The sequence below is a fragment of the Aquarana catesbeiana genome, linkage group LG05, assembly GCF_042186555.1.
Source record: "Aquarana catesbeiana isolate 2022-GZ linkage group LG05, ASM4218655v1, whole genome shotgun sequence".
In the NCBI taxonomy this organism is placed as follows: domain Eukaryota; kingdom Metazoa; phylum Chordata; class Amphibia; order Anura; family Ranidae; genus Aquarana; species Aquarana catesbeiana.
This window is the reverse complement of record NC_133328.1, coordinates 296232306-296247462: the sequence shown is the minus strand read 5'-3', so window position 1 is coordinate 296247462 and position 15157 is coordinate 296232306. Positions and strand designations below refer to the sequence as shown.

The window sequence follows — 15157 nt, the reverse complement described above, 5'->3', positions numbered from 1 at the left end:
TTTTGACTCCTCAGTCCAGAGAACCTGCTGCCATTTTTCTGCACGCCAGTTTCTATGTTTTCGGCAAACAATGTGGAAACTAGGTTAAGCGACTCAACTATGCATGAAAGCATAGGAACTCGGGTGCAGAAAAATGGCAGTAGGTGCTTTGGACTGATGAGCCAAAATTTGAAATATTTGGCTGTAGTAAGAGGTAGTTTGTTTGCTGAAGGCCTGGAGAGCGATATAATAATGAGTGTCTGCAGGAAACAGTGAAGCATTGTGGAAGTTCCTTGGAGGCTGAATTTCTACAAATGGGGTTGGACAATTTTGTCAGGATCAATGATGACCTTAATGCTGACAAATGCAGGCAGATACTTATCCATACCATCAGGGAGGCTAGTGATTGACCCCAAAGTTTTTCTGCAGCAGGACAACTGCACTAAACATACAGCCAATGTAATTCAGGGACTATCTTCACTGTAAAGAACAAAGAGTCTTGGAAGTGATTGTTTGGCCTCCACAGAACCCTTATCTCAGCATCATAAAATCTGTCTGGGATTACATGAAGGGACAGAAGGATTTGAGGCAGGCTACATCCACAGAAGATCTGTGGTTAGTTCTCCAAGATGTTTGGAACAACCTACCTGCGGAGTTCTTTCAAAAACTGTGCAAGTGCACCTAGAAGAATTGATGCTGGTTTGAAGGCAAAGGGTAGTCACACCATATATTGATTTGATTTGAATATATCTTCTGTTTATTTACATTCCTTTTTGTTAATTCATAAAAATAAACTATTAACACGATTTCTGAACTAAACTATTAACACAAACTAACACTATTTCTGAAAGCATTCTTCATTCACAGCATTTTTCACACCTGCCTAAACTTTTTGCACAGTACTGTATATACAAATATATACACATTAACACATTAGACAAATGCATGCTTTTTAGAATGTGGACTATAAAAAATATATTTCCATAACTGATAGTCTTGATACTCAATATAATGGGGGCTTTTTTTTTTTTTTTTTTTTTGATGTGTAGATTGAAATGTCCATATGAAACTACAGTGGAATTGGCAGCTTGGTGCTTGCAAGGTGAGTAGATTGTCATTGACTGCTGAATTTGTGTTGTCGTTACCTAGCAAGGAAACACTATTAATTATTGGCTTAAGTGGATTAAAAACTAAATGAAAGCTCATCCTAATGGAGATGAACACCATTTAAATTGGGTATATTTTATTAAGAATATGTATTTCGTCAAAGCAATCATTCTTTGACTTTTGTTTTGGCTTCTAGGAGGTTAAACACTACACAATGGGGGTTATTTACTAAAGGAAAATCCACTTTGCACTGCAAGTGCACTTGGAAGTAAAGTCGCTGTAGATCCGAGGGGGACATGCAAGGAAAATAAAAAAACAGCATTTTAGCTTGCACATGATTGGATGATAAAATCAGCAGAGCTTGCACTCATTTCAGATCTACCCCTTAGATTTAGAGCAACTGCACTTCCAAGTGCACTTATAGTGCACTCTCAAGTGCACTTGCAGTCCAAAGTGGATTTGCCTTTCGTAAATAACCCCCAATGTCACAGCCCGGTCTTGGCTTTACCTCTGCAGATATTGAACAAGCTCAGTTTAGCTTAGGGCGCTTTCACACTACCCCTGCTATGCTTTGGCTGGAGCATGGGTGTATTGCAGTGTACCCACTATTTTCATGCAGGTTAGCTGCGCTTTTCCAAAAACCACAGGACATAATAAGTCTATGAAAAAGCAGAGCTAACCTGCATGAAAACACATTTGATTGCACCTGCGTTGAAGCCAAAGCACAGCAGATCAGTTTGAAGCTGTCCTTAGTGTCAGATATTTATTGTATTACGATCCCACTACTCATGTCATACCTGGTTTCCCCAACTGTCCTTTATTTCCTTCTCTCTGGGACAGTTTTTACTTTCACTGTGCATTTCTTTTCTGATGTCATTTTTAGAGTACAGGAGGAGTGTTTGGTGCATGGTAACTTAGGAGATAAAAGGACAAACCTGGCTCATCATGTGAAGAGACAGACATCGCTGCAGCTGGCTGCCAATATGCACGCTCTGTTCTGCAGTGGATGGAGTCTCCGGCGGTGCTGGTAGCTTCCTGCACTTCTTGGATAGTGCGGGAGCCCTGGGAAGGTGGCGATCACGGCAGGCAGTGGGTGCTGGGAGTGGCAGGCGTGGCAAACGCTCGGAGTATGCATGCTCCATCAGGCTGCTGGAGTGGCTTTGTTAATGGTGGTATTTTATGGGAAGGAGTTGGGTGGAGGACTAGAAATACCAGCATAACCGTACCATGCAAACCAAAGCGCTACTGCCCATTAAAAGTTATGTAATGTAAATGTAATGGAAAAACATTGAAAATATTGTGAAAATTAAAAACATCATAACCATAAAAAAGGAATACAGGCTTTATCTACTAACAGGTGTGTATTCTCAGTCGATGAATGAAGACAAAAAAGTATATAAAAAAAAATGTTAGTTACATATAAAGGTTAATAAAACCTTAAAGTGGTTGGGGTAGTTCATAGAAGACACTGATACCCTTATGCTTTGTGGTTAGCAAAGAAAAAAAGGAAATGAAAAAGGGAATAGCAAACATGCAAAAGTGCAGGAAAAAACAACATGGTATGGGAAGGATGGAGATACCTTACCACTTTTTCATGACAAAATTTAAAAGGTAACGGGCTATATTGCGCCACCAGGATAAATACAGTAACTAGGTAAGGATCACTATACACATGACCAGGGGTAGTGAGACCCCCTGTCGAGGCCATTTTACAGGTGGGAATTTATCTATTAATGGTAGTGGTTTATAGCACTGTATGAATTTCTATTTCCTCATTGTGGCTGCCTGAAGATAGAGCATCAAACTTGTATATCCAGAATATCTCTAGCGCACAGGCAATCTTTTGAACTGAGACTGTTCCCCAGACTGCGCTTGTTTTGGAGAAATGTGTTTGAAGGGCCTCATGCGTGCCGTCATTCCGCAATCTGGGTTGAAGCTCCGACATGCTGGCTGTTTTTAATTACACGTTGTTTAAGATCTTGCATTGTGTAGGTTAATTTTTATCTTTATCTAAATAAAATAGTTGGTAAAATACTACACTATGTGCTTCTCCTGTTGAATTTAAATCCCCTCCTTGGAGCGCATTTGCCTTAGGAGTCTAAGGAGTCTTCTCTTTTTGGATCGTGACATATTTGGCTGCAAGGCATTTTGGATCTCCTTGTGGGATCAGAACATCTGGTAAAAAGCCCTGTTAACTGTTTGTGGTGAAGAGGCTTTGGGAACACTTTCTTGTGGTGGTGTATTCCAAGGTTTTCTACACTACAAGAGGAGATTGGCAAGAATTATATCTTTAGCACTAATGTTTGCACTTTAATTGGACATTTTGTTGCACCTTTATGGACTTTCTGCATTTTATATGTTGGGCTTTTTGTTTATCAATTCATGTAATAAGTAATGAGTTTTTTTATAAGGCTGATTATGTATTTGCTCATATGCATTATTTGCATCTTGATCTACATACATTTTTTAGACAGTGTAATTTGATATTGTTTTTGTACAGTTTTTTAAAACTGTTTTCCCTAAGACCCCTTTCACACTGGGGCGGTTTGCAGGTGCTATTGCGCTAAAAATAGCGCCCGCAAACCGACCCGAAACAGCCGCTGCTGTGTCTTTCACACTGGAGTGGTGCGCTAGCAGGACGGGAAAAAAAGTCCTGCTAGCAGCTTCTTCAGAGCGGTGTATACATCGCTCCTTCACCGCTCCTGCCCATTGAAATCCAATGGGGGAGCGCGGCAATACCACTGGCAAAGCGCCTCTGCAGAGTCGCTTTGCGGTGGTTTTTAACCCTTTATCGCTCGCTAGCGCGGGGGGGGGGGGACTGCCCCGCTAGCGGCTGAATACCGCCGCTAAAGCGACAGTAAAGCGCCGGTAATAGCGGCGCTATACCGCCAACGCACTTCCCGCCCCAGTGTGAAAGGGACCTAATGAATGCTGGTAGAAAATTAGATTTTTTTTTTTTCGCACATATATGAATGGTTATCATTGAAAATCATGGGGAATTACTTGTCATGCGACTTTGCAGTCCCAAGTCTCGGGACAAGTCACACATGTGTGAAAGGGGCCCAACTTGTCCCTGGTTGAGATTTAAAAATTTCAGGATTAGCTGAACAGAATTATAGAAAAAAATGAATTTAAAAATCCTTCGGCAGGTTAAATGGCTTCAATACACATATTTCACCCTCATATGCAGAGTAAATAATTTTACAAAGCTGATAAGGTTTAACAGATGAGTTGAATTCTTTAAATTCAACTCATCGATTTACCGGTTTCCCAAAATCATTCTATTCAAAGCATTCCATGAATGATAACTGTCACATTTGTTTGTGCTCTCAACTGAACTGTCAACTGAACTGTCAAACCATCAATTGGTTGGTATCATAAATGCTCACGTGTGTAGCACCATGGCAGCTTCAGATCAAACAGACTAAGATGGCAGTTTCTGGCTGTAATCAGAGGAGGGTTTAGTTACGCTTTAATTTGCAAACAACTGTAAAAAACAGTGGTAGAACATGTTTTAAAATAGTCACTCACATCGCAGTACTCATGGTTACTGTAAATGTCTATCCTAGTATTTACTAAGGGCATTGATCATCATGCTATACTGTGTCCTGTAGACCTGGCTGCTTGGTAACAAACCACGAGTCATAAACTGTATAATCCAAGTGCTTTGTCCCAGTCTACAAAACAATGGCAGAAATAGAAATTACATATACATTTTTTTTTTTATTTGTTTTCAGAACCAAAAAATAAAAATGTATCTTTCTTTATAATTTTTTTTCTTTAACGTTATTATTTTTATTTACCACTTGCACTACCATTTAACCTTCTAGGTCTTTACTTTTGCAGACATTCGTTGGTGTAGTGTCATGGAAGCACCCAGCCCAGTATTACACGTTTTATTTTTAAAGGATTCTATACCAATAATACAAGTGAGCTACAAGATTAGTTTATTAAAGCAGTATAAAACCCAAAAGCAAACTTTTTTTTATTATATTGCAGCTTACCAATTCTTAGATGTGATGGCTGTATTTCCTTTTTTTTTTAAATTGTTTATATAGCAAAAAAGGTCCACATGGACCACAAATGAACAGTTTCACACAGAAAATAACATGTATCAACAGGTATGCATCATGTAACATGCCTACGAACAAACATTTTGACCTAGCAGTTACAGTGTATGACGTGCTTAGAAGGTGGGTACTTTATTTCCTGTTGAAACTCATAGAGCATTGTTATGTGTATTTCCTTTTTTAGACTTTCTCCTATTTTCATCTGGTGATCCAGACAGCAAGTCTGCAGTTTTTTTAAGAAGTTCAAACTCTACCACTGGCAGGGGTTATTAAAATGATTAGCTTTTATTTATGTAAAACCGTTATCCCAAAAGGATAGCTGATTACAAAGCGTGAGCTAGAGTTTGGCTTCATTTTGTCATTGTATTTAAATCTGTTCATACATTTTAATACTACTACCATTCCCCCCAACCCCCCCCCAGACTGACATTGCTGCTGTCTGATGTGCCTCCTGTGCTCGTTCCTTCAGAGTTGTTTCTCACTAATACAGGAGGTGTGTTACTGGCCAGATCACCAGGTGAAAACAGAAGGAAAAAAGTAAAAGAAAAGAATATTGATGCAGCCACCACATCCGATTGGTAAGCTGCACCATAATACATTTTTGGTTTTGATATTGCTTTAACTTGTAAACATTTACACAGATCAACTATACATTTATGACCACCCACCTAATATTGCTGCCAAAACAGTCATGACCCGTCAAGGCATGGACTCCACTGGACCTTGGAAGGTATGCTGTCGTATCTGGCACGAGCCGTCAGTAGAAGATCCTTAAAGCATAACTAAAGGCAAGACTTTTTTTTTTAGTTTTGGATTGAGTGGAGAGGGATTGGAACATCTGTCAGTTTTTATTGTTGTCTGTGTCCCTGTTAAGATTCATCCTCTATTTGTCATGTTTACCATTATCATTGAAAGTGAAAATAAAAACAATCCTAAATTTTGGGTTGTCCCCAGAAAAACAAGAGAGGAGAAATCTTCCAATGAGGACGCAATTTGCAGGGATTTCCTCTCGCTTCATGTTTGGCTATGGGACAGGAAGTGAAGAGGAATCTCTGCAATGGAAAACAGATGGTGAAAAAAAACTGACAGTTATAACCCTCTCTTGCGCTATCCAAAATGGAAGAAAACGTTTTGCCTATAATTCTACTTTGAGTCTGCATGCACATAGCGATGAATCGCTGCGGCAGCTCTCCGTTGCTAGCTGCGGTGGGAGGGCAATAAGAAGTGTGATTCAGTGCATCAAATTCATCGCTGCGTTGCTGTACATTGTTGTGCGTTTTGGCATGATGTGCTGCAATAAAATGCAGTATATTTGCATTTAATCGAAACATGCTGCAGAGCAGCCCTATCCTGCATTTCTGTGTGAATGAGACACATAGTAAACAAATGTTTCTTGCGTGTCTCTGTGGTGACAGCTGTTTTAACCATGCAGTAAAATGTCTGTCACCACATAGAGTGTGAATTCAGCTTTAAAGGATATTATCCCAACATTTCATATTCCTGACATGCGTATGTTGTACCATGTACATGTTACATGTGTTAAAAAATATCCTATCTGCTTTGTGTTGCTTCCTCTGTGTGTAATACCTGGTGTAATTCCTACATGAAAGCACATCCTTCCTAGCGTGGTCCATTTTCTGGCTGTGCCAGGAGCACAGAATACCTGTCCTCCAATCAATCTTCAGACTTCTGTTGATAGATATATCTGTATAGATGTGTCCGTATGTATGAATCCAAATGTATTTATCCAGATTCTCAATTGGATTGCGATCTGGAGAATTTGTAGGCCAAGTCAACACCTTGAACTTGTGTTTCTCAAAACATTTTTGCAGTGTAACAGAGACCATTATACCGCTGAAAGAGCCTACTGCCATCAGGGACTACTGTTTCCATGAAGAAGTATACTTGGTCAAAAACAATGTTTATGTACACAGCCTACTATGATGCCCATTTTTTCTGCTTCCAACACATCAACTTCAGAGACAACATGTTTACTTGGTGGATAATATATGACACCAACTTTCAAATGCCATTGTAATGAGATTACCAATGTTATTTACTTAACTTGTCAGTGGTCATAATGTTATGTATGATCGGTTTATATAAATATGGAGGGTAAAATTGATCAAAAATCTTTATTATTTCCCATAAACTCCTACCATATATACAGATGACTTGTATATTCAATAACCTTTTTGACCATCTACATTTAGGGGATTATGATTTCTTGGTTCAAAGTCCCATTTGCTATTCTTGTTGCTATATGGCAATTAACTGCAATAAATTTACGCTGTACCGGTACGTCGGCTTGAGGAAGTGGATGTATCTGGGTATAGCCTGCAGCTGCAAACCCCGGTACCATTTTTCAGAGTTGGTGGTCGGCTATCTGGTGATAAGGGCCAATTCGGCTTGACAGCCGCTCGCCCGTTATCCCAGGCCACTGTCCGCCGCTCTTCCTGGGCCTTCCGTCCCACCGAGAATTTGAAATCCAGCCTTACAAATAGGAAAGTCTTTACTTTTATACTCGTGGAGTATGTAACAGATGTCAGCCTCTCAGGATGTAGGTGATTGTTCCAAATCTCTCATGGTTCAGAGAACCTGGCCTCCAAAGGAAGCAAAACTCCCCATCAACCTCCAGAACTCAGAGCAATTAAACTAGCTCTATGTCACTGGACTCGCCCTTCTTCAGGGACACTCGATCAGGGTGCAGTCAGACAAAACTACAGCAGTGACCTATATCAATCATTAGTGGTGGTTCTAGGCAGCCCTAAAGGAAATAGATCTGATTCTCGCCTAGGCGGAGATCCACTGTCCAGCAATTTCTGCTGTTCACATTCCAGAAGTGGACAGTTAACAGGCATATTTCCTCATTCCACTGATCCAGCCATTACCGCCTGGATCAGTGGAATGGTCCCTTCATCCTAAAATCAATGGTCCCTTCAGTCTCTTATTACAAAAAAGGGGAACTCCATATGTGGAGCAGACATCCTGGCCTCCAGGTTCAACAAGTTACCCCTGTTAGTTGTCAGGACCAAGATCCTCTAGCACTGGCATTGGATGCCCTGGTAATTCCCTGGATTCCATTCAGGATATTTGCCCTTCCCTCTAGTCTGGATTCTTCCTCAACTGCTCCACATGCACAATATAAAGGAAGAGAAGAAATCAGTAATTCTCATTGCACTGAACTTGCTCAAAAGAACCTAGTATAAGTATACAGACATACTCAAATTTTGCAAGACGTCTCCTGGCCTCTTCCAAGCAGGCCAAATCTGCTGTCCCAGTGACCTATCTCTGACACAGGCTTTTCAACTCTAGAGACTACTCTGTATCTCGCATTATGTACTTCCTATAATAAGGAACCTGGCCTTTGCGCATTTTGACCATCCTGTAAAAAGGGGTGAAACACCCATTGAGCACATGGTAGTGGAAGATTATTATCACAGATGGACTTTATGCTTGCTATTTTTGCAATTGTTATTTGATTTACTATTCAGTGTTGGATTTAAATGACATTGTTTAGATGTTTGTATCACAATATATTTACCACCCATGAACACACTAAGTGCCACATCCTTTCATTTGATATACACAATTTCTAGGTGAATCATTTCACTTTACAGGGGCAGCATTATACACATTTTTGTTAACTTTCACTTACAAGGCGTCAATCTTTCTTTATTGTACATCATGGGACACAGACCCTTAAGTAATTACTTAATGGGTTATAGGCCACCTTCAGGTGATAGACACTGGTATACCCAATCCAGGAAGTTCACTCCCTATATAACCCCTCCTCCTTCCAGGAGCACATCAGTTTTTTCGCCAGTGTCTAAGGTGTTGGTCACGAATGAAGATGTGCTCTGAGGAGCTCCAGGAGGGATCCATGCTGGATTTAAATACCCCCATTGCCCGCACACCTGCGCAAATGCAAGCCCAGGGTGTGCACGCATATGTAAACCACGGTCGCATCACATGTGTGACATATCGCCGCAAATGTCAGAGTGAGAACAATAATTCTAGCACAAGAGCTCCTAGTTAACGCTAAACTGATGAGCTGTAAAGGGCACCATAGTTTTTGGTGATATCGCGGGCGCAGGCAGTTTTAAGACATGGAATGTTTGGCATCAATTTACTCGATGCTACCTCATCGTTTATATTTCAATCAAAAATGGGTTTTATATGGTGTGTTTTGGCACTAAAATTATTTTTATTATAATTTTTACTGCAAATTTGCGTTTAATAAAGAGTTGCGCAATCATGTGACACAAAAAATACGTTTTTGGAAAATGTGGAAAGAAAATGAAAACGCATTTCTTTTATAAATTGACAACTGTGTTAAAAAAAAAAAAAAAAAAAGATACTTCTAACACATAGCATGTACATAGCAAAAATGACTCCCCAAAATACATTCTGCTACTAATGCGGAGTATAGCGATATCACATGTATGAGACTTTTACACAGCCTGGCCACATACAGAGGCCCAGCATGCAAGGAGCATCGTCAGGTGTTCTAGGGACATAAATTACACATCTAATTTCCTGACTATCTATTACACTTTTGAAGGCCCTTTTATATTTCTAACATATAGCTTGCACATACCAAGAATTACACCCCAAAATACATTCCGCTGAGCAAAAGGTAAATAAAATATTACCTATGATTTAAGGAGTGCAGTTGTCCACAGAGGAGAGCGTTGGTCCAGGCAGCAGGCAGGATTATTGTCCATAGTACAGGTAGCAGGCAGGGATACTGTCCATATACAGTCCATGGTCAGTACAGACAGCAGGCAGAGATATTGTCCGCAGTGCCAAATTATTGGTCCTGGTAGTAGGCAGTAACATGGTCCATAGTACAGGTAGCAGGCAGAGGTGTGGTCAGTTCATGCAGCAGGCAGAGGCATGATGGCAGTAAGTCAGCAGCAGGCAGAAGTATCGTGTTAAGGGCCTCGGCCAGGAAAGAACAAGGACAGGGGTAGAGGCTTCACCTACCCAAATCTCTTTTAAAGCCTCCGATCTCCAGACCCTAATCCAGGAATGAGAAAAACATCAAAAAATGTGTTTTCTCCATCCAGAAAAACAATTCTGAAGCCCCTCACATATGAGACCCCTGTGTTATGATGAATCCCACTACTACAGTAGCAGGGTAAAAAGATCAATCCAAAAAAAAAAATGTTGTCATTGAACAGTCCGGGGTCTGTTCTGGAGCAGGCAGAGGTATGTATAGTTTAGGCGGCAGGCAAAGGCATGGTCGATTAACAGGCCAGGGTCAGTTCAGGAGAAAGCAGTGGCATAAGGGGTGTGAAGATAAATGGCAGGAATTGAGAATTATGTTTACCATACTTCACTGATTATGTAGAGAAGTATGGTAACAGCGGAAACTATCACCTGTGCAGAGGCCTGGTTGGGAAGGACACTGGGGACAATAACGGGTGTCTCTTCTAACTCACACAACACCTTACTTTTTTTTTTTTTTTTTTTACATTTCTGGGCTGTTTCTCTGGGAGGGATTTTTTTGAGAAAGTGGCGTTCGTGGAGACTGGTTATCACATCTGATCGAATGCTTTCTGGTGGGCCATTCGGGTATATAAGGGCAGTGATGATTTCCCCCTGATAGCCAAGGAAGGATACAGGTCTCTCGGTTGATATGCTGTATATTACATAAGTATTGGATATGGCAAAATTAAAAAGATAAATTGAGATTTTTTTATACTAACGATGGGTTCTTCTTGTGGCAAGGTAGATAGGGTTGGATCATTTGATCATTGAAGTCGACTGCCCCCCTGAACAAATTATAATCATGGATAGGGATGGTCCCGATGTTCGAGCCGAGCGTAAGTTTGATTTGAACATGGCCACTAAAAGTGGGCAAGCAGACGGAGCACACATTTCCTTTTTTTCTGCTATTGAGCCACAACATGCAGAAGAGTAGTTGGAGTGGATAACTAAGCCGTCCTCATCCTCTGTCACCCAGGCTCATACTAGTTTGCCTTCCAATGCAGCTGCCAAAGCGGCCTATTTCACCGGCTCCTTGTTCACAGTTACTCCTTCCATAGCCCCACCATCATGCACGTAGGAGTCACTAGAATTATTCAACCATAGTGTTGGTTACGTGCTGCTGGAGGAAGCGCAGCAATTTGAATGCTCAGATATTGGTTATCAGGTTGAGGAAGGGAGTAACGTGAGCCTAGAGAGAGGGGTGCCACAGAAAGATAATAGACTAGCAGTCATGTTCCCCCAGCTGCAGCATACTGCCAAGTTTGCTCCAGTGACGAGGAGGGTGGGATTGATGTCACTGACTATACTTGGGTACCTGAGAGAACAGAGGAGGAAACAAAGGAGGAGGAGGAGGCACAGCTCTAATGAGGCAGGATAGCCTCCATGGGCTGGCTTTACCCCTTGCTGACAGGCCGCTGTCATTTGACGGCAACAGAACAGCTCCCCTGCGCGAATCGCCATAGTTGTATGGTGGCCGCTTTAAGGGGTATAGTGGGGATGTCGCAATGTCCGCTGGGCATCCACAATCGCTCCTTACAGAGCCAGAATGGAGGTGTGTGTGTGTGTGTGTGTGTGTGTGTATATATAAACACACAAATCCACGTTCTGGCAGGGGATAGGAAACAGATTGTTACTAGTATATTGGAACGATTGGTCTCCTCCCCCAGGCAGTCACATCCCCCTACCATTAGAACACACAGAGGGAAGACGTTTAACCCCTTGATCGCCCCCTATTGTTAACCCCTTCCCTGCCAATGACATGTGTACAGTAATCAGTGGCTATTTTTAGTTCTGATCGCTGTATAAATTTTAATGGGCCCAAAAAAGTGTCGGAAGTGTCCGATCTGTCCACCACAATGTCGCAATCCCAATAAAAATCAGATTGCCCCCATTACTAGTATAAAAAAATAATAATAATAAAAATGCCATAAATCTATCCCCTATTTTGTAGACGCTATAACTTTTGCGCAAACCAATCAATATACGCTTATTGCAAAAAAAAATTTTTTTACCAAAAATATGTGGAAGAATATATATCAGTCTAAACTGAGGAAGAAATTTGTTTTTTGTTTTTTGTTTTTTTTTAAATTTGGGATATTATAGCAAAAAGTAAAAAAATATTGTTTTTTTTTTCAAAATTGTCGGTCTTTTTTTGTTTATAGCGCATAAAATTAAAAACCCCACAGGTGATCAAATACCACCAAAAGAAAGCCCTATCTGTAGGAAAAAAGGACCTAAATTTTGTTTGGGTACAGCGTTGCACGACCGCGCAATTGTCAAAGCGACGCAGTGTCGTATCGCAAAAAATGGCCTGGTCAGGAAGAGCGTAAATTCTTCTGGTGGTTAAGGGCTGCCACCCTATTGCATCACACCACAGAGCTCCAAGATGCAGGGTACTGCTGACTCCCCGCCGACTTTCAAAAATTCATAGGTGATGACTTTTTTCAACACATGTGCAGCAGACTGCAGCGTTGCTGTTTGCAATCTCTGAGGCTGATCAAGCGTGGCCAGAATACCAGCCGCTTTGGCACCAAATGCTTGACAAGATATGACGACCTGCCATGCAGTCCATTGGCAACAGCACCTGAAAGACCCACATCCTAAAAAAATGCAGACTTCTCCTTGCTCCTCATCTGGGATCTCAACCCCTACTATACATCAAGTCCTCTCAAAAACCTGCACTGAGAGGAATGAAGGTATAGCAATATGTGCAACAAGTACTTGCAACCAATCTGCTAACAGTACACCACCTGTTTTTTGCCTGATTTCACCAGGCAAATTTCGCTACCCCAGTTGCTGAACCATAAAAAAATGCTTTCCCAGCTATCCACATGCTCAGCATCTAAATGCTAGCTTGGCCAAATTGCTAGCACTACAACTGCTGCCTATTCATCTGGTAGACTCTGCCCCCTTTCGTGAATTTGTGGAATGTGCTGTACCACAGTGGCAGGTTTCAAAAAGAAATTTCTTTTCATGTAAGGCCATTCCAGCTCTGTACCGTCATGTGAAAGGCAATGTTTTGGTCTAATTGGACAGGGTAGACAGCAGCAAGGTTCACATTACCGCTGACTCATGGTCCAGCATGTATGGTCAAGGATGTTACATTTCCTTCACAGCGCACTGAGTAACTTTGTTGGCAGCTGGGAAAGATGCAGGACAGGGTTTAGTGTTGGAGCTTGTTCCGCCACCATGCCTCCAAAAAGCTGGTGGTGATTCTACCACAACTGTCTGCTCCACCCCTCCTCTTCTTCTTCCTCTATGGCCTCTTCTTCTGAATTGTCCTCTGAACCAGCAGTGCTCCCAAAGCGTTCAAGGGGCTACGCAAGCAGTCAGGCTAAAAGATACCATGCGGTGCTTCAGTTGGTCTGTCTAGGGGACAGGAGCTACACTGGGGCAGAGATTCTGTCAGCTCTGCAGGGGCAGGCCCAGAGGTGGTTGATGCCACGGCAGCTTGAGCCAGGAATGGTTGTATGTGACAATGGCACCAACCTTTTCTCCGCCCTCCAACAGGGACACTTGACACATGTTCCATGCTTGCTACATGTCCTGAATTTGGTGGTGCAGCTTTTCTTGACCAGGTACCAAGGCTTACAAGATCTTCTGAGGCAGGACAGAAAAGTCTGTGGGCATTTCCGATGATCATACAATGCCAGTGCTTGGCTGGCTGACATTCAACGGGAATTCAACCTGTCCACCAACCGCCTCATTTCTGACATGCCCACCAGGTGGAACTCAACATTGGCAATGCTGCAGCGGTTGCACACATAGCAGAGGGCCATCAATGAATACCTGTGTGAGTATGGCACCAGAACAGGGTCAGGGAAGCTTGGCTTGTTTTTGCCACGCCAGTGGCTACTGATTAAGAATGCATGCACTGTCCTGTCACCATTTGAGGAGGCCACAAGGATGGTGAACAGTGACCAAGCATGCATCCGTGACACTGTCATTCTAGTCTTCCTGCTGGAGCACACGCTTCCTGGCATCATGGACAGGGCACCTGAGGCAGAACAGTGGGAGGAAGACCCCCTTTATGCAGATACCATTCCTGCAGGGAGGCCAAAAACACAGAAGGAAGAGGAGGAGGATTGTGTCAGCATGGATGTAGATAACATTCAGCAATCCCCAGAAACCCAAGGAGTTGTACGTGGCTGGGAGGAGGTAATTCATGACAATGTCATCCTTGGTGAGCCAGAGGACTCAGAATCTCATGCCTCTTCAAACTTACGCTGCATGGGCTCCCTGATTCTGCCAAGCCTGCCAAAGAACCCAAGGATTTGTGGTAAAAAGGAGAGGGATCATTACTGGCTGGCAACCTCTCTTGATCCACGGTACAAGGGTAAAGCTGCAGAGCTCATCCTGCCTTTGCAGAGGGAGCACAGGATGAAACATCTTCAGGACGCCTTGAAGAAAAATTTGTGTAATGCCTTTCCACACCCTGGGAGGTTACCTGGACAACGTGTTTCTGAGGCTTCGTTCGGTCAGAGGAAGTGTGGCGGAGAAGGTGGCTGGCTGACAGATGCCTTTAAACACTTCTTTAGTCCTCAGCGCCCTGGGTTGTTAGGTTTAAGCAACCATCGCCAGCGTCTGCATTATATGGTGTGGTGGTGTAGGGGCAAGAGAAGACTTGAATACCTTTCTGAGCATCCACTGTGTTACTGGGTCTTGAGGATGGACCACTGGCCAGAACTTGCTTAATATGCAATCGAGCTACTGGCCTGTTCTGCATGCAGTGTGCTTTCTGAACAGACATTCAGTGCTGCTGCAGGGTTTGACGGATCTGTGCACCTGACCACAGATTCCGTTCATAGGCTGACATTTATCAAAATGAATCAGTCCTGGATTAGCAGCTATCAAGCCCCTGACACTGATGTAACTGATTGAATTTGCTAGGGATCTGGGATCCCTTGAAGACTGCCTATGCTGCCTATCCTATTCCGGAATATTGATTATGCTGGCTTCCAACAATATTTTTGGTTTAGGGCACCACCAAGGCCCAATTTTTGACA

The 15157-nt window shown here is 42.3% G+C and overlaps 1 protein-coding gene across 3 annotated transcripts in view; it reads left to right on the top strand.

Annotated features, from left to right (window-relative positions):
- Positions 1-15157, top strand: part of EPB41L4B (erythrocyte membrane protein band 4.1 like 4B) — a 910607-nt gene that overhangs the window by 253925 nt on the left and 641525 nt on the right. For all 3 annotated transcript variants that reach the window (XM_073630789.1, XM_073630788.1, XM_073630790.1), the window contains one exon: positions 1029-1081. In XM_073630789.1, coding sequence (XP_073486890.1) covers positions 1029-1081 — 53 coding nt within the window. The remainder of the gene's footprint in view (positions 1-1028; positions 1082-15157) is intronic.